At 41.6% G+C, this 26,226-nt stretch overlaps 3 protein-coding genes and 1 long non-coding RNA gene across 7 annotated transcripts in view; 1 reads left to right on the forward strand and 3 right to left on the reverse strand.

Moving 5' to 3' along the window:
* Positions 1 to 312: 312 nt before the first annotated feature.
* On the reverse strand, positions 313 to 3,395 carry LOC116040181. Its single transcript, XR_004102602.2, has 2 exons — positions 2,664 to 3,395; positions 313 to 2,617 (listed from the first exon to the last, which is right to left on the reverse strand). It is a non-coding gene; the product is annotated as an uncharacterized LOC116040181 (long non-coding RNA).
* Positions 3,396 to 4,914: 1,519 nt separating this feature from the next.
* On the reverse strand, positions 4,915 to 14,366 carry wu:fa25f02 (uncharacterized protein C11orf24). Of its 4 annotated transcripts, none has more exons than XM_036003229.1 (4): positions 14,240 to 14,366; positions 10,724 to 10,823; positions 10,481 to 10,601; positions 4,915 to 7,236 (listed from the first exon to the last, which is right to left on the reverse strand). In XM_036003229.1, the coding sequence occupies exons 2-4, from the start codon at positions 10,808 to 10,810 to the stop codon at positions 6,278 to 6,280; spliced, it is 1,167 nt and encodes a 388-aa protein (XP_035859122.1). In that variant the 5' UTR covers positions 10,811 to 10,823; positions 14,240 to 14,366; the 3' UTR covers positions 4,915 to 6,277. The 4 variants fall into 4 exon arrangements, with proteins under 4 accessions (XP_035859122.1, XP_035859121.1, XP_031141303.1 ...); XM_036003228.1 differs by having other exon boundaries at positions 10,697 to 10,823; XM_031285443.2 differs by having other exon boundaries at positions 10,481 to 10,634; positions 14,240 to 14,365.
* Positions 14,367 to 18,697: 4,331 nt separating this feature from the next.
* LOC116040179 (cytochrome c oxidase subunit 8B, mitochondrial) lies at positions 18,698 to 21,067 on the forward strand. The gene is made up of 2 exons (XM_031285447.2): positions 18,698 to 18,967; positions 20,727 to 21,067. The coding sequence occupies exons 1-2, from the start codon at positions 18,860 to 18,862 to the stop codon at positions 20,820 to 20,822; spliced, it is 204 nt and encodes a 67-aa protein (XP_031141307.1). The 5' UTR covers positions 18,698 to 18,859; the 3' UTR covers positions 20,823 to 21,067.
* Positions 21,068 to 23,611: 2,544 nt separating this feature from the next.
* The window catches only part of tmem170a (transmembrane protein 170A), an 8,783-nt gene continuing 6,168 nt past the window's right edge, over positions 23,612 to 26,226 (reverse strand). The window contains exon 3 of the mRNA XM_031285446.2: positions 23,612 to 26,226. This exon is cut by the window's right edge and continues 2,109 nt beyond it. The gene's annotated coding sequence lies outside the window, so the exon portion shown is untranslated.

The raw sequence follows: 26,226 nt of genomic DNA on the forward strand, positions 1-26,226 counted from the left end.
CAAAAAAAAAAAAAAAAAAAAAGGTTTGGGTCAAACCTAATGCATTTTATATACTGCAGACATAGTTTATGGCACAAACAGTTTTTAATTTGAAAACATCTTCTGCTGTGTGAGCTAGATCACCCATAGATCGTCCTCCTTCACTCAGTCACATATTGATAATGGCTTTATGTTTCCCTTGGCTCTATCTTACAATAATGTGCTTCAGTGATTATTTGGCAATTGTCCATCAAGCATGAAACCCGAAGAACAAAAAGGAATACAAACTGGTCCAGAAAAGAGAAAAAGGCAACAGTAATTCAGTCTGTAGCATCTCAACACACCGAGAACTTCTGTCCATAATCCTCAATATCATATATTGTTCATCACTTTGTCAAATGTTATTCAAACTGTAGACAGTTATCTGTGCATTCACATGTATAACTACCATACCCATAGTTGTGAATTGGGACTCAGAACTGAGATTCTAACAGCAATCTATCTTATGAACCAGAGTATTTCACTCATTATGGAAAAACAATGGGAACTTTCTCATTATGAGAAATCCCATAATTATGATCACGTCAGATAATTATGAGGATGCACCGATCTAATACTGATATCAGGCCAATATTAACAGCTGGATCAGGTGGCAATGGGGCCGATCTATTCTTTATTGTTCATTATTTTAATAACTACCAATTCTGTAAATGTGTATCCATGTATTTGTTATATTTAGTTTTACAAAGTGAGGCCAGCTTTAAGTCACTTCTTACACCGTGAGACTTGTGCAACACACTACAAAGATTTCAAAAGAAAATACTAAAAAAGAAGATGCTAAACAAAAATATAAAAGTGAGGCTGTATGGCAACGTGTATATGAACGGGAATGCATTTTGTTTTGTTTTATTTCATATCTTCTGCACGTAATGTGTTTTAATATGTTATATGTATATAATATACAGAAATTAATAATACACTTAAGTGTTAAGATTCTGAGGGACCTTAGAACAAAATATAAATAAAATAGAATGTAAAAAGGGTCGGTGTAATAAGCAAATGCTTCAACCTTTTGGGTCAGTATTGATTATAAATGAGTTAAGATGACACCGTATGAATTAAGGTGACAGTTTTTGTTTATCATCATTTATGTTATGTGTGCGATGTTGTGTATCTATGTGATTGAAATAAACTAAACTAAAACGTGTCAATTATTTGTTAGATCAGATCGGTGTGAGAGTGCCTCGGATCGGTACCCAAAGCTCAGGTATCGGGAGTGAAAACGTTGGATTGGTGCATCCATAAGTAAGTCACAAAATATTATATGGAAGTCATAATTGTGAGTTTCTTTTTCTTTGCTGAATGCAATATTTCTAGGAATGATGAGTCTCCAAATTGTATTAAAACTAAGAGGATGAACAGCTTCAGATTCATGTTCATCAGTGAAATATTAAACGTCTAAACAAAAACATGAGGAAACGTACAGCGAGGAACATATGAAGCTATATGAAGAATCACTTGAGGAATTATGGGCCAAATACAACCCACAAGTTTGCAAAATAGTTGAGCATTCAAAAAACATTCACCGTCCATGAGAAATAAAGAAATATAAAATGTATCGAAATAAACTAGCATGGCCCCGTTCCCATGACTCACTGCAGAAAATGTGCAAAAACACGAAACATGGAAAAGCAGCAGAAATGTCATCGGCATCAATGAAAGCTAACGGAATGAAATGAAATCATAAGACCTTGAAATCTCAAAGAAACATTTGGGAAATAGCCGTTAGCTGCGGTCAGCCACAGTTGGATGAGGGATCTGGATGAGTTCATCTCATCTTGTACAGATCTCTCCAGTAGAGACAGACAGGCCCAGGGTGGGTTTAGCTAAGTGTTAGCCTAGCCTCCAGTCCTTGTGCTAAGCTACATGTAGGCTATTACCACATCTGTCTGTAATACATGTACAGGGTTTCCCACCAGGCCTAAGTTGCCCCCAACCAGGCCTAAACCAGCAATTATTATAATATAATTTTTAATGTATTTAAGATTTTTTTTTTTTTTTAAACAGTCAATTGGAAACTTAAGTCATATTTTCAAATCTCCAGTTGGCTATTAGCACTGACCTAATGTAGTGCCCTATGGAATCTGTCATAGCCTTTTTAAATTCTTAATATCGCGATTCCCTCCATGATTCTGTTATCACAGAAACTATTGGGGGGAACCCTGATGTAGAAATGTGCTTAAAGCCCTATTCATATGGGACTAGTATTACCAGGGGACCTCATGGGATTTCAAAATCACCGCCCCAGGTCTGCGTTTCGTGGGGATAAATGAAGTGTGTATTTTACTGGAGTTCACTGAGACTTTCCCCCACATGTGATATCAAGGCTCAGTCAATGCCAACACAGCCAATACGACGCCGAATCAGAGAGATGCCAGCTAATATTATTACATAACCTCTGGGTTTGGCGAAATATAGTAGGCAATTTGCGGTGAAAATTTTGCTCAAATTACAGACATGGCAGATTCACATGCTCATTTAGACGAATAGGGCTTCAGACATGTTTTAACCTTTACGTTACACCTTAGTGTTGACAGTAAAGCGATAACAGGATTTAGGAGCGTCGGGCAACAAAAGTCTCAGTTCATGCTGAGCAATTCAAACGCCTAAGCAATAAGAGTCACGCCATCTATTACTATTATCGATACGTAGCTTCTGTGACCATAGAAATTATGAACTCATGGCTTTTTCCTCATGTACTATAACTGAGTTTTACAGCACACAAACTGACTTCCCAAAATGTCTGAATGTGTGTTTCAAGTAGTGAAATGAAGAGATGTTTTAAACAAACCAGAACAGCAGCAATTAGGAAATGCCACACGAAAAGCGCTGCACATACCATCGTCAGTCAGTCACGTGGATAAACAAAGGTTAATTGTTGTCTGTAATTGGTTATCTCCAGAGCTTTCCTCACAAGTGATGCATGTTTATTTCCACCAGTCCAATTCCAACCTCAATGTTTGTGTGTGCAACCACATCATTAGGGCGGGGGGGGGCGGCACAGCTGCTTTTCAATGGGCAGGAGTAGGACCTTACAGCTGTTCCGCCTCAGGTCACATCTTTGAACTCATTGATCAAGTTCCTGAAAGGAGAATAATCTGAATGTAACCAGGATTGATTTAATTAACTCAGTGTGAATGGAACGAGGCAGAGCGTTTTAATACGTCTGTCTGACATCCAAACAAACAGAACAGAGCCTCTGCTGCTGACAACGTGCACACGGCTCAACAACACTGAGCCAACGTACCAACACTAACTTGTCCCGCATTGCCAGACCTTCTACAGCGTTGCGGAGGAAGGTCTGGCTAGTCCACACATTACTCCTGGATGGGAGAAAAACATGCTCTGGTTCATTGGCATTTCTTTGAACCAATCACAGTCGTCTTGGGCGGCGCTAAGCCTAAGGAGGAACTTGTTTTGGTGGAACATGTACGTTCAAAAGTTGTTTTAGTCATGCAACAGAAACCTCAGATTGGACAGATAGTCTAGCTAGCTGATTTACCCTGCAGAGATCTGAGGAGCAGTTAACCATAGTCCTCACAAATCCACCAGAGGTTAGAACGCCAACACAGAGACAGAGGAAGGTAACGGACATCAGAAAAGAGAGACATCCGGTGGAATTTCCGGCGGGACCTGAACAATCCTGGGAATTAAAAGTCGCTGATATAGACCAACATTAACAGACCGACAAGAGAGAAAATCCTCAACCTGATGACTTGCCTAAGATTGCTCGGTGGTCCCTCCCTGGCCTACTGACTAAACCAGACAGAACACAGTATATACTTTGGCCACGACTCAGCAGGCCACATCTGGGGTAACTTAATGCAGAGCAATGGAAACATCTTCTGAGAAAACTCTTCTACCTCTGTGGAACCATGGGAACGTTTTTCCACATGGTTATTTACTTTTGATTAAAGTATGGAAGAGGCCAAGCTCCCTATGCTGTGGAGTCACTCAGGTCAGAGTTTTCAGGTTTTCATGGCACACTGCTGCTACTGAATGGTTTGCTATCTCGGCAGGCTCCAGGGATCATTCAACTGTAAAACCGTGTATTACAACTTGCATCTTACTTTTGTAGTTATTGCCATCGTTTCTATCACTTATAATCACAACTGACTCACCAAAGTCAGACAGACAGGTTGTAGAAAAGCCAACAGTTTTTTGTGGAAGCCCACAAGCCGAAACGGGCTGGTCTTGCAATTAAGTTATTGTTTATCCTACAAGCGTTGCTGGAGACTTTAGTTCTTCTCCGTGCAGACATCCTGACTCTGCTAATAATCTCTCGTTGCACAGGAAAAACAAAAAGGTTTGTTTTGTGCCGACCTGGGTGATCATCTGAATGCTCGGGTTTGCTTGTAACCACGGGCAACAGTGATGTCACAGTGTCCAGACACGTCTACATCACTGCAGCAAGGTGAGAGGTTAGACCACTGCAGCTTTCAGGGGGTCAGGCCGGGTTTCCAGAGCTCACCAATTTACTTTATAAGTACAATATTACCATTTCTCATAGAAATGATGGCCAAAACTATAACAGTAAGGTAAGACTATTATAAACCGGAATACACCAGTACACATGTGACTATGAGCACTTAACCCCCCAAAATTTCCCAAAGCTAAATGTTGATATTTTTAAACTGAAGTGGAATGAGTTCTGAAATTATTAACAGTGACTTTGGGGTCCAGGTTTTTGTCGAGTTAGCTTTAAACTAGCATCATCTGGTGATACTTCCAATCACTATCACTATATTAATATATAATACTTTCCCATGTAGAAAATGTTTACAGAAAATGTTCAAGTGGATGTCAATGCGTGACATCAAACTAAATTATTCAAGTGTGCAAAACAAACCCCCAAAGAACCCATTTTGTTTTTAAGTGAATTTAGTTTTCTCAAATCTCAATTTGGACAAACTAACACAATATGATCACATGCTCGTGATACGACATGACTCAAAGTTTATAATGATATTGAATTATCGCCCAGCTCTGTTGATGTTATTTTGCACACACAGTATGTGGGAGTGTTTCATGACACGCATTAGAGCTGCAAAGATTAATCCATTAATCAATTAGTTTTCAGCTATTCAATTATTCTCCAACTATTTTGATAATCGATTAATCACTTAGAGTAATTTTTTATGAAAACAGTCAACTTGTGTGATATCAGCTTGTTAAATGTGAATATTTTCTAGTTTCTTCTCTCTGGGACAGTAAACTGAAGATCTTTGAGTTGTGGACAAAACAAGACATTTCAGGACGACATCTTGGGCTTTGGGAACACTGATCCACATTTTAGAGACCAAACAACTAATCCCTCCATCCATCCAGGTAATAATCCTCACATTAATCACCAATGAAAATAAATCGGTAGTTGCAGCCCCAATACGCATCTTGGTTCATTCCCAGTGGGATGTGTTTTAGACGAGCTAATTCAAGTGCCTGTTCCGGTAGGGTCGAGGTTGACTGACAAGTCTTAAATCAATTTGCTGGTTATTTATTTAACATTTTCAGTCACTTTTATCTAAAATAAGTTATTAGTTAGTTACTAGAAAATGAAAGTTAAGTCTCCGATATAGTTGGTGCCCAAATTCATATAAACTTGATTGTTTTGATATCCCTAGTCCTTAATGAGCACTACACCTCTGTGTGACGACATACATCTAAAAAAGGTACAATAACTCAAACAATTTGACAGATCTATTTTTTTTCAGCCAGACATTGGGAACATGAAAAATCATCTGTTGAGCTTGTTATCACCTTGGAAGCATCCTGATTGGTCCAGCAGCCCTGGAACCAACTACAGTTGGTCTGCCCAGCATTGTGGAGGAGATTCCGTCGTGGGCCAATAGCAAAGGGCTTTGCACGTACGCATAGAACTGGAGTTATATCCACGTAACCTCTATTTATGATGCTCAACATTTGGAAAAGCAGGGACAAGCCAAACTCTTCACATTCAAACAATTAAAGAAGGAAAAGCAGAAAGAACAAAGTGCTAAGTGGAGCTGTTAAGAGGAAACAGATCAGTGACTGCTCCAGGGTCAGTTCAGTGAGATGCTGGTCAGTTTAGTTCACTCCTACTTTTCCGTGAACTCACCTCGTGAATTCAGAGCACCAGCGCATTACCTCCCAGTCCGTCTTCCACTCCGGTCTCTGACTCCAAGCACAAAAACAACCTCCAAGCGGTGTGCTTCGCCTCTTCCTACTCCCTCCCCCCTTCCCCCTTCCCCCTTCCCCTCCCTCACACCCCAGAGTCGGAGTACATGCCATTGATCAGGTAGTCAACCTGGGTGTAGTCCTTCCTCCGGTAGCTGTCGTAGGCCTGCGTGACAAACACGGCCACCGTGACCAGGAAGAAGAGCAGGCCGAAGAGCAGGACGGACAGCAAGGACGCCGTGTCCACCAGCTGCTTGGTCAGAGGGGCCCCCGCCACGTCTACCACGGGAACCCTCGGTCCCGGGGCGACAGGCGCACTGCGACCAGTCGGTGTGCTGGGACTGGTAGTGGTTATGGTAGTAGGTCCTGTGGGTAGAGAGGTCTGAATTGGTGGCTTCCCAGTACTCAGGGCGTGATGTGGCGTGGCGGCTGATGATATCTTTGTACCGGTGGTTGTAGTCATAGCAACAGTTGGGTTAGCCGTTGTAAGTCTGGTTCTTGCTTTTACAGATGTTGCAGGGGGTGGCGCTGTGGCTGCTGCTGTAGATGTTGGCGTTGTTGGCGGTGTTGTAGACGTAGCTGTTGTAGCAGCAGACGGTGTAGTTATTGCTGTTGTTTTTGTAGTCATCAGTGTTGTAGACGTAGCGGTTGTAGCAGCAGACGTTTGTGTAGTTATTGCTGTTGTTTTTGTAGTCATCAGTGTTGTAGACGTAGCTGTTGTGGCAGCCGACGGTGGTGCTGTCGTGGTTGCAGAAGTCCCCAGTGAAACGGCTGGGACTACATTCCCAACAGGTTGTGTAGCTGCGGTCGTAGCAGCATCAGTGTGAGCCGCCTGCGTGGGCGAGCCTGTGACGGTAGAAGGCTGAGTGAGCGCTACAGAGGAACTTAACGCGTGGCTGACGGAGGTGTGGCTGGTGGACAAAGATGAGTTGTTGGGAAACTGGTCCTTCTGTTTGCCTTTTAAGTGCCCTTTCAGTTGTAGATCGGTTGCATTTTCACCGACATCACCATTATCCCCCGGGGAACAAACAACTCCAGCAATGACTAAAGAGAAGGAAAAAAATAAACATTAATGAATCATAAACATATTTATACTATACTGTTTACATAACCAAAGCCTACGGAAACAGACGTGACAAAAGAAACACAGATGAAAGCAGCTTTGTAAAGTATTTAGACCTGTTGAGTTGACACTTTGTTGAACCCCTGAGACCTGCAGGAGCTTGGCTAAACAGTCCTGAAGTTGGGTCCAACTAATGGCGTTTTTCCATGACATGGTACCTGCTCGACTCACCTCGACTCTACTCGTCTTTTTTGGTTTTTGCATTCTGATAAAAAGTCCCTGGTACCTGCCAACAGGTACTTCATTTAGTATCACATCGGTCGAGGTTCCAAGCGAGCTGAGGCGATACCAAAAGGTGACGTGAAAACCTGCAGACTGCTGATTGGTCGGAGAGAATCGTCACTAATCACTGCGTCATCATTGCTAGCGACAGACAGGGGTGTGGTGAACAAACACGCCATTTTTAAATAGTTTAGCCAGCGGTGTGTTTTTTTGCTGCCTCCAGCTTCTTTAGAAACTAAATGTGTCTTCTGGCAAACAGCCACATGCTGAGAATCAACAACAACACACCTTCCACATTCTGTGTGTGTGTCGCGTTAGGTCACGGCAGTTTCCTGTGGCATCGCTATGACGACCAGCCACGCTCACCTCACGCATGAGGCGGTACTAAATCTGTAATGGAAAAAGGAGGACGGGGCACCGCGGCCGAGTCGAGCCGAGCCAGGCCGAGCTGGTACTAGCAGTGGGTAAGCGCCATAAAAGCTGAGACTGTGGATTTAATGAGCCCAGTTGTATTCATGTGTGAAAATGGCAGCGACATCTAGTGTTCATACTAAAAAGTGCAGCGGCAGGACTCACTAGTGCTTGTTTAAGATAACAGCACCATCTACTGTTAAAAAAGGGGAAGTTGAATATTTTTCTCCCTGGACCCTTTCTTCCCATGGTGTATTTTCCTGTGATGTCTTTTCCTATGTCCTTTTGAATTCTCCTTCACACCTTTCCTTGACCTCATGACGTTTTACATTAAAGGTGCTCTAAGTGATGTTGGGTGAGGTCACTTCTTGTTGACGCTCAAAGTATTGTCAAACAAAACGGAGGCTAGCTCGCCCCTCCCTCCTCCTCATCCAGTCCCCTTCCCTTCTGTTTCCACACACTAACCCCACAACCCCCACCCCCAAATCCTTCTTGATGGTTATTGGCTGGAAGACTGTTATGTTTGGTGGTGCAGGTTGGCCAGTTTGTTTTTGTTGGCGTTTGTGGAGCCTGGGCTGTCTACAGAGACCGCGTTTTTTTACAGTGTGTTCAGAGGACAGGCAGCTAGTGGATAGTGACGAGATGTTTTTTTACAGTGTGTTCAGGGGACAGGCAGCTAGTGGGTAGTGAGGAGATGTTTTTTACAGTGTGTTCAGGGGACAGGCAGCTAGTGGATAGTGAGGAGATGTTTTTTACAGTGTGTTCAGGGGACAGGCAGCTAGTGGATAGTGAGGAGATGTTTTTTACAGTGTGTTCAAGGGACAGGCAGCTAGTGGATAGTGAGGAGATGTTTGCTGTATGTGACAAAAAATGTTGTAGCCTAAAAAATGCGTAAGAAAAAAGCAGTTAGGAAAACACACAGGAAGTTTTTTTTTTTTTTTTTACTATTGAACCGCAGCCTAGCTGGTGAAATCCAACGCTGAACACTACGAATCTAAATGGACACCATGGGTATCTCTGGTGGGTTTTTAATGTAGATTAAATACTGAAAATACCACTACAGTTTTAAAACAAGTTACTAGCTTTTGTTTTTGAATGAATGGCCAGATGCATCTCTGCATAGCAGACATATGTACATAAACATGTATTTACATATATGTAAAGGCATTTCAGACTTTTTTTTCAGCTGTGTGACCATCGCTCCTTTATGTCTGAATCCTGGCTCATACTCCTGTGGTGGAATGTAACTAAGTACATTTACTCCAGTACAAATGTTGAGATACTTGTACTTAGGGCTTGGCGATATGGAGAAAATCAGATATTGCGATATTCTTGTCCTAACACCTCAACGTCGATATTGTGGCGATATTATAGGGGTGACAATTGGTGCTTTAACAAAATCTCTTCACAATGAGATTTTAGATAAATAATCTTCAGTAATGTAGATATAATGACTAAGTGGGTAAAGGTAAAAATAACAGAAGAGCTAGAACAGTCTGGTAACAAAAAATGACATAACTTTACTGTAATGCAGTCTTTGAAACCAGGAAAAGACAAAACTTAAGCCATTTACGATATCCAAAATCTAAGACACACACTCATAACACAATATTGATATATTGCCCAACCCTACTTGTACTTTACTTGAGTCTTTTCATGCCACTTTCTACTTCTACTCCGCTACATTTCAGAGAGAAATATTGTACTTTTTACTCCACTACATTCATCTGTTACAGCTTTAGTTACTAGTTACTTTACACATTAAGATTTCTGCACACAAAACACATGTAGTTTATAAAATCTGATGTGTTATTATGTTAAGTCCAGCTGAAACAATTAGCTGATTAAACACTTCATTGATTGACTGAACTGTTTGGATCATTTCCAGTTTCTAAAATGGGAGGATTCTTCTTTACTTTTAACTACATTTTCCTGATGATACTTACATACTTAAGTAACATTTTCACTGCAGGACCTTTACTTGTAACAGAGTGTTTTTACAGCGTGGTGGTTGGTAGATAGATAGATAGAGAGAGAGAGATAGAGAGATACTTTATTGATCCCAAGGGGAAATTCAAGGTCCCAGTAGCTTAAACACATCACACACAACATACACATACATCATAAACAGGATGATAAAAAAGTATGGACTGTGTTGAATAACATGGACAATAAAAGAAAAAATACTAAATAAAATAAAAAATCCACATGAATGTACTAAGGGATGTATAAGCATGAGACGCTTGCAGTGACAGGGCAGGGACTGACCCTGTGATTCAGTATGAGAGTGTGTGTCATGGTGGTAGTGCAAATAGGTCCAATAGTGCAAGGATAAAGTCTAGAGACCAGCATTAAATATGGACAATATAAGAGAATAATGTAAACAGTAATATAAAAACTATAGCAGTGCAAGGATAAACTTTAAAAAAGACAGCATTAAATATGGGCATTATAAAGGAATAAAGTAGACATTATTAGTAGTTTTACTAAAGTTAAGGATCTGAATACTTCTTCCATCACTGTGATACTCACGTGCAGCGGAGCAGTTAGCTTGTGTTGTGTTCAGGACCTGGGTTGGGCCCTTCTTAGATACTGTGGAGTCAGTGAGGGGCAGCAGCAGACAGAGGAGGCCAAGACACACCAATGGAATCCGCTGGAGCGTTGAGGGACACGGGGACATGGTGGGCTGGGGGGTATTGACAGACACACACACACACACATATAGGCCTAGAATGGATTTACATACACCCAATAGGCACAGTCAGGTGCACACACCATCAACTTGCACACACACGCAAACATTCGGAGTTGAGACTCAGCTGAAATGGGAGGATGGAGACCAGCAGGAAGTGAAGGCAGCATCCACTCTCTGGACCTACACAGGACACCAACACAACGGCAGCCATTAGAGATGTTGAAGAGACACTTTTATGTTTTAGTTTTCCTACCTTCAACACAGCGACTGGTCACTGCACATTTCAGTGCGCGATGAAAATCGACCTGCCGAGTCCCGAAACTTGCTTGTGATAGATTGTGTGATGGAATGCATCACACCAACACTGGGTCGCCTACACTGTTTCAAAGTGATGTTATCATCACTTACTGCACTTGAAAATAAGGACCATTTTGAAAACTCTTCCAATAGATGCGCAGACTTTTGAGACTCGACTGTTAACCGTCTTTTAAAATTAGTCTGGTGTTATTCTATTTTTTGTTATTATCAAACCCATTTATTCCCAGTGTTTGCCCCAGTGTATTGCAAGCCTGGTGGCCCACCAGGCCTTAGTTGCCCCCCACCAGGCCTAGAGGATGGATACCCGAACCGAGCCCATCGGGACCCAGCGTGTGCGCTGATGCCTCATCTGTTGACATTTCTCAATGCCTTCCTACAGCTGCTTAATAAACGCCTTCCACACAAACAAACGTACATGTGTCATTAGTATGAGAAAAAAAACAAAATTTTAACTATGTCGGGCTCAGGTTGGGCTCGGACAGAATAATGCGGCCCGATCCGCACTCTAACCAGGCCTAAGCTGGAAATGATTTTTTGGTGTATTTTTAACTACAGTCACAGCGGGGCGACTCGGTTGGAAACTTAGACATAGTCATATTTATAAATCTCCACTCCAGTTATCTTTTAGCACTGACTTAATGTAGGGCTCTATGAAAGCTGTCTTATAGCTTTTTTTAAATTCTCAATTCAGCGATTCCTTCGATGATTCTGTTGTCCAGAAACTATTGGGCTCTACATTAATGCTGCCATCAGTCTGGGACTGGCCCCAGCCGGGCCCTCGTCGAAAAAAAGACACTTGCCACCGGGCTGAACAACTTTTCTGGGGGAAACCCTGATTCTTAATGAAGACGCAAGTCTTAAAAACGCCTCACAAATAATTGTTTTATATTTTTTTTAAAGTCTCAGTAATTTTCTTAAATCTGCTGGGGACTGCAGTTTTTTTATTTTAGTTTTGGTTATAAAGTCTTTCTCAATCAGAAACGCTGTCGTTCATGTCGGTAAAAACAAACTGCACTGGAGGCAAAGTAAAGGGTGGTTGCAGCTGTACGTCTGAAAGAAAGGTTGGTTCAGATATGCTAGAAGGTATCCAAACAGCATAACAACAACTACAAGCACACATTATTGCAAATTGTTTCAAATAATAATACATTAATACTATTAATGTAATAGCATAGCTTCGGCAGAGAGGAGTATGATTCAAGGATTTCCATCACAGACAGAGAGAACCCTTTACCAAACATGAGGAATGACTGCCATCTAGTGGCAGAACAACGCAAGTCTCACTTAGTGCAGTAGAGCTCATTAATGTTCATTTTATGTAAAAAGCCTGAAGCCTTTTCCCAAATGTGTATGATTTTACATAAATGTTATATATTATTTTTATTTTCCAGGAGGAAAAACATTTGGTTTAACATTTTATATTCCTCTTTTTCTTATTATATGTACTGTTTTTTTTCCCTAAAAATAAATGCTGGAATAATGTTACATATCACAGAATCTTACAGAAATCTCCTAGTTTCTGTGGATGTTTCATTTATTTTTATTACTTTATTTAACATGATCGTACACACTTCCAAAACATTCTTTTTTTTGACATAATTTGGCCGTCCCCCTGCACTACCTCTGAGGACCCCCTAGGGGTCATGGACCACCTATTGAATAACTCGGCTTTAGAGGCAATTCGGTCGGGGCCTAAAAATATTGAATTCGGTACCCAGCCCTAGTTAGGAAGCATAAAGTGCAAAACCATTCCTTTTTTAGGGGGTGTCTTGCTTTTGCCTCTCCATTGTACCTGTTGTCACTTTCATTTGCACCAAAGCAGGTGAAACTGATCCACCATCAGTTGTGCTTCCTAAATGGACAGATGCTATCCCTGAAGTTTAGCTGACTTGCTGTTATACTGGGACAATTAAGTGTTCCCTTAATTCTTCTGAGCACGGTATTAAGAACTGACACTGCTTCCATTCAGCTCCAGCACAACGCTTTGTAGGGACCTGCCCTAAATGTAAATAGGAAACACTCAAAGGTCGTTACAGATGCATACGTGGAGAAAAGTAGTGGTAGACACACGAAGAACCGCACGTCGGCAGCACGTAAGTTACGAGTCCAATGAGAAAGCCTCAGGACCAAAGTCTATTCAAAAACCAGGCTGTTTAACGCAAAGCAAGTCTTCAGGGCATCCATTTACACTACCAATCAACGCAAAACGTCATTTAACCCTTGTGTTGTCTTCCTGTCGACCTGCGACTTTTAGTTTATCTGGGTCCAAATTTAAAATAAAATAAATGTCAACGTTTAGGTCGTCTTTTACGACACTTTTCCCGACGTTTTTGTCACTTTTTCCGACATTTTTCCCGCAATGATATAAAATTTAATAAAACACTCAAATTCAATAAACAAATATCTTGATAATCCAACAATATATTAAAGTCAGTGGTGTAGTCTACGTGATACGCAGGTATACGCAGTATACTCACTAAGAAAGCTCCAGGATTTCCATATACCCTCTTAAAAATGCGCAATGACACGCAACAACATACTTTCCGTCATATTTTTGACATATTTTGAATTGTCATGTTTTTTTCTTTGCGTAGGCTAAATAAAAAAAAAGGTATTTCAGCTGTGAATTGCTGCATAAAATAAGTAAGTGTATCAAAATGCAGGAAATCAAGTCTTTGACGCTCAAAATGTACCTGGGGGAGGACACCCGGACACCCAGCCCACCCCCAAAAGTCCCTTTCTGGCCCATACATATACACACAGTAGCCTACAGTATACCCACTACATTAGACTACACCACTGAACATGTGTTGTTGGGTCCGTGGTGCGCTAACATCAGCTCACTGTATGCGTCCGTCCTGTGGTCAATAAGCCGAGGAGCTACTCATAAGAGCACACTCACGCCGACATTGGGCGTTATACAAGTCGTCGCCACCAACACCAACAACAGTTCAGATGGGTAATACCAAAGTTTAGCCCGTATTCGACTAACTTACTGCTAACACGGTAACATGAACCAACACGTAAACAAATGCTTACAAGTCAAACTGCGACGATAACTGCTGTTATCGTGCCAGTAAGCAGTGTGCATTGAAAAATTAGTTAACGGTCAATAATGAAAAGATATCAGTCTTTTAACAGAGAACACAGCTAACATGCCAATTGTAGCCTAGCTAATGCTAACAAGCCATTTACACGAGGGAGGGGTTTCTTAATAGTCTAAAGTTAATACAACCGCTAACATGCTGTCTACAATGAATGTGACTTCGGACACTTACCAGCGATATGTTGTGGCTAATTAGATGAAGACAACATAGACAGACATTCACCCAGCAGGCTGATGAACTCAACATTTCCTGTAAGCAGGAGGCAAGTGATCTTCTTCTGCACCTTTATTTCTGGCAGCGTAGACTCATCATCGGCGTATTTCCGCCCTCTGCAGGTCACACCAAACCAAAACTGTCCTGTCCTGTTAGTAGTGTCCTGAGGAGTGTCCCGGGACAGTCATGGAGTCACAGGACAGTGTACAGGACAGTGTCTGACTGTCCCGGGACACTCCTCAGGACACTTCTAACAGGACAGGACAGTTTTTGCTGCCACTGCTGCTGCAAAACAGGATGCGATTAAAATGCCTGTTCTTGCTTCAGTTTGCAGCAACAATAATAATGATAATAATAATAACACACTTTCAAACTGTGAATCTGGAAGCTCTGTTTAAAGTATAATGCTCTTTTATTTTCCCAGTCCAATCAGGCTAGATGATGCAGTAATAAATATCAGGGGCATATCATAGTGGGGGGTCTGGGTGTCCTCCCCGAGGGAAGTTTTGAGCATCAACAACTTAATTTCCTGTATTTGGATACACTTTTATGCACCAATTTACGGTGGAAATACCTTCATTTAGCCTATGTGAAGAAGGAAAACAGATGGCAATTCAAAATATATCAAAATTATAATGGAAAGTATGTTGTTGTGTGTCATTGGACATTTTTAAGTGGGTATATGGAAATCCTGGAGCTTTGTTAGTGAGTATACTGCGTATCACGTAGACTACACCACTGTTGCCGTTGGAAATTCGGATGTCCCTAATTTTCGGCCGGATGTCCATCCCCTTCCTCTTTCTTTGTGTTGGCGTTCTAACCTCTGGTGGATTTGTGAGGACTATGGTTAACTGCTCCTCAGATCTCTGCAGGGTAAATCCAGACAGCTAGCTAGACTATCTGTCCAATCTGAGTTCTCTGTTGCACGACTAAAACTACTTTTGAACGTACACATGTTCCACCAAAACAAGTTCCTTCCTGAGACTATTTTGCCGAGGCAAAGACAGTCGTCTTCCTCCGTCTCACTCAGACTCCCCTGGCTCCGGTGGTTTGAGTGTGCTGCTAACTTCAGTTCCATCAGCAAAATACCTCCGCTAATGAAATCCATACTTTAACGTTACTTTATAAGTACATTACAAGTAACACTAAGCCTGTGTGGAAATGTATACAGGCTACCTGCAGTGGTGGAATGTAACTAAGTACATTTACTCCAATACTGTACTTCAGTCCAAATGTAGAGGTACTTGTACTTTACTTGAGTCTTTTCTTTTCATGCCACTTTCTACTTCTACTCTGCTACATTTCAGAGAGAAATATTGTACTTTTTACTCCACTACATTCATCTGTTACAGCTTTAGTTACTTTACACATTAAGATTTCTGCCCACAAAACACATGCAGTTTATAAAATCTGATGTTTTATTCTAAAGTAAACTAGCAAACAATATAACGGCCTACAAGTCCAGCTGAGATGATTAGACCATTAAACACACAACTGGTTGGATCCTTTACACTTTCTACAATGGGAGGAGAGTTCTTTATTTTTAATACTTTAACTACAGTTACCTGATGATCCTTACATACTTTTACTTAAGTAACATTTTCAACGCAGGATTTTTTAGGTTTCGTATTAGTACTTTTACTCAGTGGTGTAGTCTACGTGATACGCAGGTATACGCAGTACCACTAAGAAAGCTCCAGGATTTCCATATACCTCTTAAAAATGAGCAATGACATACAACAACATACTTTCCATCATATTTTTGACATATTTTGAATTGTCATGTGTTTTTTTTCTTTACATAGGCTAAATAAAAAATGGTATTTCAGCTGTGAATTGGTGCATAAAATAAGTAAATGTATCAAAATGCAAAAGTCCCATTCTGGCCCATACATATACATATCAGAATCAGCTTTATTTGCCAGGTATGAGGACACATACGAGGAATTTTGCTTTGGATTATACATTGCTCACAATGTGCTTACTCATACAAAAACAAACAATATATACACACACTATAAACAGAAACAATATAGACAGGTTGAGGCAGTAGTGCAATAAAGAGTGCAAAGTGTGCAGGAGTAAATTATTTTTATGATAAATTATTATTATTTGAATTATGGAGCATAGTGTAAAGGATGCTGGAATAAATAAGTATTATGTTATTATATAAGTATTATATTACAATATGAACAGTATGAACAGCTCTGAAATAGAGAATGATGAATAAATAATAAGTGGAACCAGTAAACAGGTGATGATTAGAGACAGTGTTGCTGGGTTATTGCACAAGAATTGAACCTGCCACTGTGAGTCAGAGTCAGCTGTTCATCAGAGTGATGGCTTGTGGAAAGAAACTGTTCCTGAGTCTGTTGGTTTTGGCATCCAGTGCTCTGTAGCGCCTACCAGAGGGGAGAAGCTGGAACAGGTTGTGTCCGGGGTGAGATGGGTCTGCACTGATGTTTCCTGCCTGTTTCCTGACTCTGGAAGTGTATAAGTCATGAATGGAGGGCAGGTTGGCACCGATGATCTTTTCCTGCTCCTGTCCTTTTTGGTGGCAGATCCAAACCAGACAGTGATGGACATGCAGAGGACAGACTGGATGATGGCTGTGTAGAAGTGGATCAGCAGCTCCTTAGGCAGGTTGAGCTTCCTGAGCTGGCGCAGGAAGTACATCCTCTGCTGGGCCTTCTTGATGATGGTGTCAGTGTTGGGCTCCCACTTTAGGTCCTGGGATATAGTGGATCCCAGAATCCTGAAGGATTCCACAACAGACACAGGGCTGTTGAGTATGGTGATGGGGGGGAAGAGTGGGGGGGTTCCTCCTTAAGTCCACGATCATCTCCACAGTTTCAAGGTTGTTCTGACCGCACCAGAGAGCCAGCTGATCAATCTCCCATCTGTAGGCCGACTCATCACCGTCCCGGATGAGGCCGATGACCGTTGTGTCGTCAGCGAACTTCAGGAGTTTAACAGATGGGTCTCCTGAGGTGCAGTCATTGGTATAGAGGGAGAAGAGCAGTGGGGAGAGCACACACCCGTGGGGGGCGCCAGTGCTAATAGTCCGGGTGCTGGATGTGATGTTCCTCAGCCTCACCTGCTGACTCCTGTCAGTCAGGAAGTTTGTGATCCACTGACAGGTGGAGGCTGGCACAGTGAGCTGGGTGAGTTTGGTGCTGAGGATGTCCAGGATGATGGTGTTGAACGCCGAGCTGAAGTCCACGAACAGAATCCTTGCATATGCCCCTGGAGAGTCCAGGTGTTGCAGGATGTACAGTACAGTATTTCACTACCATACATTAGACTACACCACAGCTTTTACTTAAGTAAAGGATCTGAATACTTCTTCCACCACTGGCTACCTGAAGTGTTAAATTCATTAACGATAATAATGACGAAACGAGACAGCACCACCGTCTTTCAACGCTGACTGTGGCGATATCAACATGTAGCCTATTGTTGACGAAAAAAGACAACACTAAAATGTAGTTGAACAAAAACTCTCTTTATTTTCATCCCCCCCTCTCAAGCAACACTGTCACACACACTCATATTCCTGAGCCGGCTGACAACTTATCTGTGAGCCCTCCTCTGTCCAGTGTTAGTGGTGGATTAACACAGATTTTTGCTGACTGGCTCTCATAACGGGCCGAATTTGGTAACATATCAAAAATCTAATGGAAAGTATGTTGTTGCCTGTCATTGGGCATTTTTAAGTGGGTGTATAGAAATCCTGGAGCTTTCTTAGTGGGTATACTGCGTATACCTGCATATCACGTAGACTACTGCCTCTGAAGGAGAAGTACACCATAAATCAGTAGCGTGGTTGCATATTAAGTGCAGGACAATGGTTCTGGAGAAAGCTTGAAGCAGCTGCACAGGCCAAGCCCTTTCTAAACAGGCACGTTTTGAACGCGCACTGTAGGCTTCTAGCAGGCCTAGATATAAAACACCTCCTAACTATCACTAGGCTATCATTTCCTCTACAAGTGGAGTAAAATATCTATGAAATGCAGTGCACTGTAGGCTACTATATTTGTAGGCGTATTGCGAAACAGTTTGAACTTTGAACTTGACAAGTGATATATTAGCCAACATGATTTCATTTGCCGAAATAAATGCTCAGAAGCGTCTCCTCGGCAGGCAGCTGCGGTGTTGTGTTCCCAGCGACAAGAGGAGGTGGAAGTATAGAGGCGGTCCATCTACATACAGTCTACATACAGTCTACTGTAGGCTACAGTCTACTGTACAGTCTACGGGTGAAATGAGGACACGACCGAGCGGTCGGTGTCAGATACCCGGAGGTGAGCCGGCCAATTAAATTCCGACGCTGGCTGGAGGCGTTCAACTTGTACGGCCCCCTCCCTCCCTTCCTTCCTCCCTCCCTCCTACACACACACACACACACACACACACACACACACACACACACACACACACACACACACGCACACGCACACGCGCACGCACGCACACACGCACACACCCTGCGCCTGGCACATAGAGAAAAACAGAAAGTCAGGTAGAGCTGCCTGTGGAGTTGTCCCTAACTGTCCTCCAGTCTCCGGTTCCGTCGCCATGTCTCTGCCCACCGTGTCCCGGCTGTTCAGGAGCGCGCTCAGGACTCAGCTGGTCCCTGTGGCCAATGTGTCGGCCAAACCTGCCAAGCACCATATCTCTGCGGGGGTGAGTTCACGTTCAGGGCAACATATCCCCGGCAACAGGCTGTAGCCTATGTATCAGGCGTTATTAGCTTAATTAAGGCGTTATTAGCTTGATTAAGTGGTAAGGTGCGGTTCCGCGTCGCAGCAGCGCATCTCGGCCTGATATGACAGAGCAGAATCCAGCCTGCTGGCAGCACTTTCCCCTAACTGCGTCAAACTTTACATGTTCATGCTTCACTCATACTTATATGAGCATATATATGCATTAACAAAACTATTTGTCCGCGCGTCATGCTTATGAACAAATTTTAATGTTTAACTCTTTCGACATGTGCGTCAGTATCTCGCCATTATTCCGCCTAAATTCAACACGTACACATCTCGGCTCAGACATAAATAGCCCCGAAATATGGAGACTATTGATTCCGAAATGTCGACATAGGCTATATATCACATATCCTACAGCAGACTATGCAGAACTGGCTTCTTCTTCCACAGTGTTAATTAGTCAGCAGCACTGCAGGGCTTTGGACTGGAGTGTGTAGGAGTTCTAGTGTAAACTGTAGTGTGAGGTGTAGCTGTGTGTTGGGCAGGTGCCAAGTGACTGACCTTGATATGGATCACGGTCAGACATACAGGCACAGAGACTTATTAACCACTTTATGAGTCCCCGCAGCTTTTTATAGCAATTGAACTGTCCCAGTGTAAAATAACATTAAATAGCCTACATTTTGTCTTCATAACAGAAAGGATCTTGTTGTTTTTTTTTTCAGTTGACACCCTCTATTTTGTCATGTCATGTCCCCCATGGCCTTCAATGAAAGTGTACTGGGATATGAGAAATCAAATTAGAAAATCTATTTTGCTATTCACATAAACATCTTTCTGTGCTTTTTTTTTTTTTTTACAGGTAATGTTTCTTATAATAGAAGATGTTGATTTCATTACGAATACATTTTATAATTATATTCAGAGTGCTTCATTAGTGTCCATAACGGGTTTGAAGACTATGGTTCTCAATTTCATAAAATAATGACCAATTAGAATAGGGATTTTTTTGTGGAAGTTAAATATGTCCTTCATGTTGTGGGGTTGTTCAGAAAAGTAATACATTTTGGTAAAAAAATCAAAAAATGAGTCTGGTCTATCTGTAGTGTCCTGAGATAACTTCTGTTAGGATTTGACACAAAATGAATACAATTAATTTGATTAAGAGCAGCCAGACAAATGGTGACTGTGCTGATTGAATCAGGACATTTAGACGTTCTGAAGCCGCAGTAACACGTCACTGGAGATGGCTTTTATTAGAAAACCAGAATGCTTGAGTTGCTGCTTGTACTCAGACTTTTTTCGAGTCCTGAAAATAGATGGGCAGAGTGTTGTTTTTGGACAGACTACAGAATCAACAAAAGTATTTTGTTGTTGTGTTTCCTGCCAACGATAACAGCAACCTTCTTCTCTTATGACCAAATTGGGACACAAGTCTAGTAAAGAACCACTGGAGATAAAGCATCACAGAGAAACAGGGTTTGTCCCACACAGATAGGAGAGTATGTTTAATCAATCCCTTCCTTTAGTTTTGGAGTCTTTGTGAGGTCTCGGTACGAGGTTTTTTAGTTTTCGCTGTTTTTGGCACGTTTTGGCGCATTTCACATTCATTCAGCTTAGGTGCTGCCAAAAACGGCTTGGGTGCTGCACCTAAGACTTAAAATGGCAGGGAAAACCCTGAAAGTATTCTCACATGCTGCTCAGTGATCTCTTTGTGTCTGTGTGTCCCTCAGGAGCAGGCGATAGCCATGACTGCCCTGTTCGTGGCCGTCTTGGGTCCCTCCGGCTGGATCCTGGCTCACCTGGAGGACTACAAGAAGAAGCAGTAGAAGAGGAGGAGGAGGAGGAGGAAGAAGAAGAGGGAGAACAGAGAATCATTCCGGCCCAGATGAAGGTGCAGATCAGCCGGCCCCTCTCCCTCCAGGCCTCTCCCTCGCCTCCATCTTTCTGCAGCTGATCAGACCAGACGCCAGTTTTCTGCTTTCCAGTTGTTTCTGTACTTCTGACCTGTGTTCATGCACCTATCTGTGCACCTATCAACCTCTTACCAATAAATACATGTTCCTTATACAGAGCAGGGCTCAGTGTGTGTGCTGTTGGGTTGCAGATTTCCCTCTGGTTGTGGTAATAACTGAAATTGCACTGACAAGCAGGACCATGCAGAATCTGCAGACGCAAAGTTTTCGCAGAATTTGTTTTTTATGTTCTGTGGAACAAATAAACTAAACTAAACGGAACATTATTTTTGTTGTGCATGTGGCTTTCAGTGGTTCATCTGCAGGTCACGCTGCTAATCTAGGCAGTTTATATTGGCCAGACACAACACTGGTTTAAAGTTTAATCCACTCACCTCTCATCTGTCTCACCTTCTCTTTGGCTCTATCTTCTAAACTGTTTTTCTCTCCATTTCCTTCTCACTTTTTCTTGTCTTCTTTTTACTGTTTCCTGGCATAAGGCCTTATGTACTCTATGCCAGAGGCTCTCAAACTTTTGTCAATAATGTTCCCCCTTTGAATTGTGTTTTTAAGCCAAGTACCGCCTGACCTGCCCAAATCATTTTTGGTCGAAAAAAAAAGTTTATATGAAGAGGATCAATACATGCTGATGAAAAAGGCGACAAAAAAACAAAACAAAAAAAACCTTGGAAATAGACAATAATAAGAAGGAAGGAAGCTAAGAATAGGTCGAAAATATGACAAAAATATCAAAAAGCAACAATCTTCGAAAGAAGTGACAAAAAAAGACAGTAGACAGAAGGAGGGAAGGCAAGAATAGGTCCAACGAAGGCGACAAAAACGTCACATTTTTAGTAGAAAGTCTGGTACAACAGCCTTTAACTGAAAAACATTGAAAAAAAACATTTCAAATGTTTAGAATAAATCCCAAATTCATTATTATAGTATAATTATTTTATGAATTATGCATGACATATTTTTAAATTAGCAACAAAAAACTCACGTATCCCCTGCAGTACTCCTAAGTACCCCTAGGGGTACATGTACATTTGAGAAACACTGCTCTATGCCGTATAGTACATATAATTGATCAGTGGTATTCAGTATTGACTTTACTTAAGTAAAAGTAGCATCACCTCACTGTTAAAAGACTGTGCAGCAAGTTTAAGTCCTGCATTCAGAAGTATAATCAGAATTATATATTACATGTACTGTATGTACTGTAATGTACAGTATATAGACCACAATAAGATGTGCACCATCATGCACAGTTGCACTTTGGGGAACAGCATTTCGTTTTTTATGTATGTAAACACATGAAGAAATGACCAAGGAAATGTAGGAGCCAGGGAGGAGGAGAAGGCCACCGACCGGTTACGTGTTTTTATGAATGGCTCTTCATTTAATAGTGAATCTAAATGTTGGTTTGTTACTGTGTGCAGCACAAATGTGTTAAGATAAAAGATACTTCTGGTACGATCGAGGCATTGTATTCAATACACCCTCATCTCCAATGTCTGCTCTGAGAAGCTGTGAATGCATCCTGGTTCTTTACTCCTTGGAGTCAGAAACAAACTGATTGTTATGTCCTGATTTATTCCTCCTTATGGGTCAAATATCAAACATGGTTTCAAACTGCAACTAGAATCTTTTAAATCAGAGATCTTCAACAGGGGGTCTGGGACCCCTAGGGGGTCCTAGAAATAATAATACATATACCTAGGTATATATACAGTGGTGCTCATAGGTTTATGAACCCATGCGAAAGTTGACTAAAAAGAGGAATAAAAAAAAATAATCATCTTTTGGAAACAAATGCCTTAATTAAAAAAATGAGGAAAAATCCAACCTTTAAGTACACCAATTTTCTTTGTGAATGAATAATGTATCGTAAATAAATAAATGTTCTTCCTTAAAATACAAGGGGCATAAGTCAGTACATCCCTATGTTAAATTCCCATAGAGGCAGGCAGACTTTTATTTTGAAAGGCCAGTTATTTCATGGATCCAGGATACTATGCATCCTGATAAAGTTCCCTTGGCCTCACATCATCACATACCCTTCACCATACCCCACATCATCACATACCCTTCACCATACCCCCACATCATCACATACCCTTCACCATACCCCCACATCATCACATACCCTTCACCATACCCCACATCATCACATACCCTTCACCATACCCCACATCATCACATACCCTTCACCATACCCCCACATCATCACATACCCTTCACCATACCCCCACATCATCACATACCCTTCACCATACCCCACATCATCACATACCCTTCACCATACCTAGAGATTGGCATGGTTTTATTTCAGTTAGCTTAACAGCTGGTTTGATTTGCATTGAGAGATGATTTTATGGAAAGTACCCCCCTGTTTTGTGCCCCCCCCCCCGACTTCTCAAACTAAAGTTACACCCTTGTTTGCACCATAAAAAGGTATATTTAAAGGTTCTAGTCCACCCTACACATTATTGATGGCCCTGTTTAATATGCAGCTCAGTATATATAGCGAGGGGTCCCTGCTCCGTCTCTTTTTCAGCTGAGGGGTCCTTGGCCTAAACACGATGGAGACCCCTGTTTTAAATGAAGAAAGCAGCTCTCACCCCTAGAGGGGGATAAAGACATGAAGATGCACCACAACATGATAGTTGAAACATTTTTATTCCATGAAAATATTAACCATTGGCACTTAATTTACTCAATTTTTAAAACAATTTCCATTTGCTAAAAACGGAACAAAATCAGTCCAGGAATGTGGAGATAAATGGTTCTATTACAGCAGATACTGAGCATTACTTTGACATATGTAATGTAAATACATAACTTGGCTGTGGGTCCAAAATCATTTGCATCAATACACCCGGCAAAAAAATTCATTGTAATTAAAAGAACATCCCAGGAGTCAGGGAGCTTGATGACAATTTTCAAAATGATTGTACGGGACAACTGCAAGTACGGAAGCCCATCTCTGCCAGAAAAATAAACACCAGGTAGAAATAAAAAAATGTAGGGAATGATAAAAATAAATGATAAAATAAATTCTTGGGATAGTCAAAATTAGGACTTCATCAAAATGATGATCTCTCAACATGTGTCAATGTTGACATGCCAGTTTAGGCAATTTATAAGGTCCAGCTAGCCCAAACTAATGCCGGGTTCAGACTACACAATGTTTTTGTCTGTTACGGGAGTCACTGAGTCAGATTAGTCAAACTATTAGAACTTGATATCTCATTAGTTTAATTTAGCATTAATATTTTTATTATTCCACTGTTTCCTTCCCCTTCCTTAGGAGAAATAAGCCTGGCATATGCACCAATCAGAGGGCAGCTACTTCATTAGTGTTACTTAATGTTCTTTTAGTGTTGGCTTAACACTTTGTGAATTAACATTCTCTTGCCTGGTTTATGCTCCTGCGTTAAGTAGCTTCTAGAACATTTACACGGGGACTTCCACTCCATCTGGGAGTCTGATGTGAAGGACTCTGAGACGGCCTCGTCTGTGTGCCTGGACATTTACTGCTTTTGACCTCTGACCTTTTTCTCTCGATACAAGAGTACAACACGTGGAATTCATGGTTACGGTCTTAACATGGGTCGGATGAGAAGATCAACAGAACGGGGCGAGTGCGTGGTTATATTTACTCGCCCCGGGCCATCGGGCAACCCTTATTGTTGAACATTTCCAGACTAAAGTTGTCAATGTCAAAGTTTTATCCACGCCAACATGTGCTGCTGTAACAGAACCAGAGAGGACACACATATTCTCAAAGAGCTAAATTACACAACCATAAAAAAATAAACAAACATTCTCCAAAACATACAGCGTAAAAGCAAGGCCAAGGGCTCGTTTCAAACAAGGCTCATTTGTTTCTGCATCAGCCCGTTTCAGTGAGGTGCTCGGATTTTTTCACGCCGTCACCAAGTCTTTGTAGGAACAATAATGTAACTTTCATTTCACTCGCCTCTAATGGCTGTGCACTTCCCAAAATACGATGCCACACACTGAGTTCTTCACACTGAAATTACAAATCTGAAGAAGTTAGTGGCGTGGTGTGGCTGGAAATCTCTTGAGGCTCTAAAACACCCACCATTAAAATGTTTCTACAAGAAGACAAAGGCAAAAAATAGCCTTTGCTGTTGGTCTCTAAAGTCTTCACCTAACTAGCAGTTTGAAACTATTCTTGTCCCGTTGTCGGTCCCAGGGGTGCTGAACGGCTGTAGCCTTGTCCTTACAATCTACTTTCATAGTTTTATAGATTGTACTTCCCAGAACTAAACAGGAGTCAAACATTCTTGATTTGTTGCTCTACATGCACTGTGAGACTATTCCTTCAGATGTAACAGAACTGAAGTGTAGCTAGTGAAGTACATGAAATAGAAATTTCAAGCCATCTTTGGTTTGAAGGGTTAAAGAAATTATTTTTGGGGTTATACGAAAATCTGCAGTTTGCTCTCTCTTTACTCCCAATCCTGGGATCATGAAGATTATAATGGCACACACTGCAAAATATAGGAAAACAATATTTCCAATTGGAATGTGCAAAACAATCTGCACCAGAAATAAAATAAACCACGAAGCAGGAAACTGACAGAAAGACTCCAACTCCACTCCACAGACTCTACCTGGGGCCAGATGTTTAAAGGATGTTTAAGCATAAAAACATGCATACACCATTTCCCACACATCACCTGGTATTTCTAAAAGAAGCACCTCACGCAGACCTCAGACCAGCATACACACCGTTTTCTAGAGCTAGCTGTGGGCCATATGGTAAGGAGATTAGGATGTAACCTTATGGTAAAACATTGTTCAGGCTATTGGACAATATACCCGATTGTTATCATTTTTGCAGTCAGCACAGCGTTCTGTTAAACGTCAATCAAAGGTGCATTGATAAGATTTATGAGTGATGAGTTTTATCACTCTATTTACATTTGAGCATCATCTCCCCGTTGGTGATCTTTTCATGTAATCCTGCATTGGGAAGCACTTTGTAAAGTCTGCTTCACAACGACAGCTTTATGAAAATGGAATGTGGCGTACGTGCGCCATAAAGAACATGTCTGCACATTTCTGTCTTTGTGCGTAAACAGTTTTAGTTGTGAATCTTTAGATCTATGCGTCTGGCCCCCTGGATCTTTGGGACCGGCAACAGCCCCAGACCCTCAAAAGCTCCAGGGTCACTGTGTGGTTATTTCTGCGTGGTTCTTTTTGATAACTTGCATATTTGTCTGAAGTTATGCACCATTAAAGC

This window comes from Sander lucioperca, chromosome 7 (genome assembly GCF_008315115.2).
Source record: "Sander lucioperca isolate FBNREF2018 chromosome 7, SLUC_FBN_1.2, whole genome shotgun sequence".
Taxonomy (NCBI): Eukaryota; Metazoa; Chordata; class Actinopteri; order Perciformes; family Percidae; genus Sander; species Sander lucioperca.

What these genes read in the sequence shown, in the direction of transcription:
- LOC116040179 (XM_031285447.2), top strand. Translation starts at nt 18,860, where the DNA reads ATGTCTCTGCCCACCGTGTCCCGGCTGTTCAGGAGCGCGCTCAGGACT. An exon ending in AGCACCATATCTCTGCGGGG is followed by an intron (nt 18,968 to 20,726) that starts GTGAGTTCACGT and finishes TGTGTCCCTCAG; the next exon opens with GAGCAGGCGATAGCCATGAC.
- wu:fa25f02 (XM_036003227.1), bottom strand. Translation starts at nt 10,810, where the DNA reads ATGCTGCCTTCACTTCCTGCTGGTCTCCATCCTCCCATTTCAGCTGAG. An exon ending in CACCTGACTGTGCCTATTGG is followed by an intron (nt 10,635 to 10,696) that starts GTGTATGTAAAT and finishes AATACCCCCCAG; the next exon opens with CCCACCATGTCCCCGTGTCC. An exon ending in AGCTAACTGCTCCGCTGCAC is followed by an intron (nt 7,237 to 10,480) that starts GTGAGTATCACA and finishes CCTTCTCTTTAG; the next exon opens with TCATTGCTGGAGTTGTTTGT.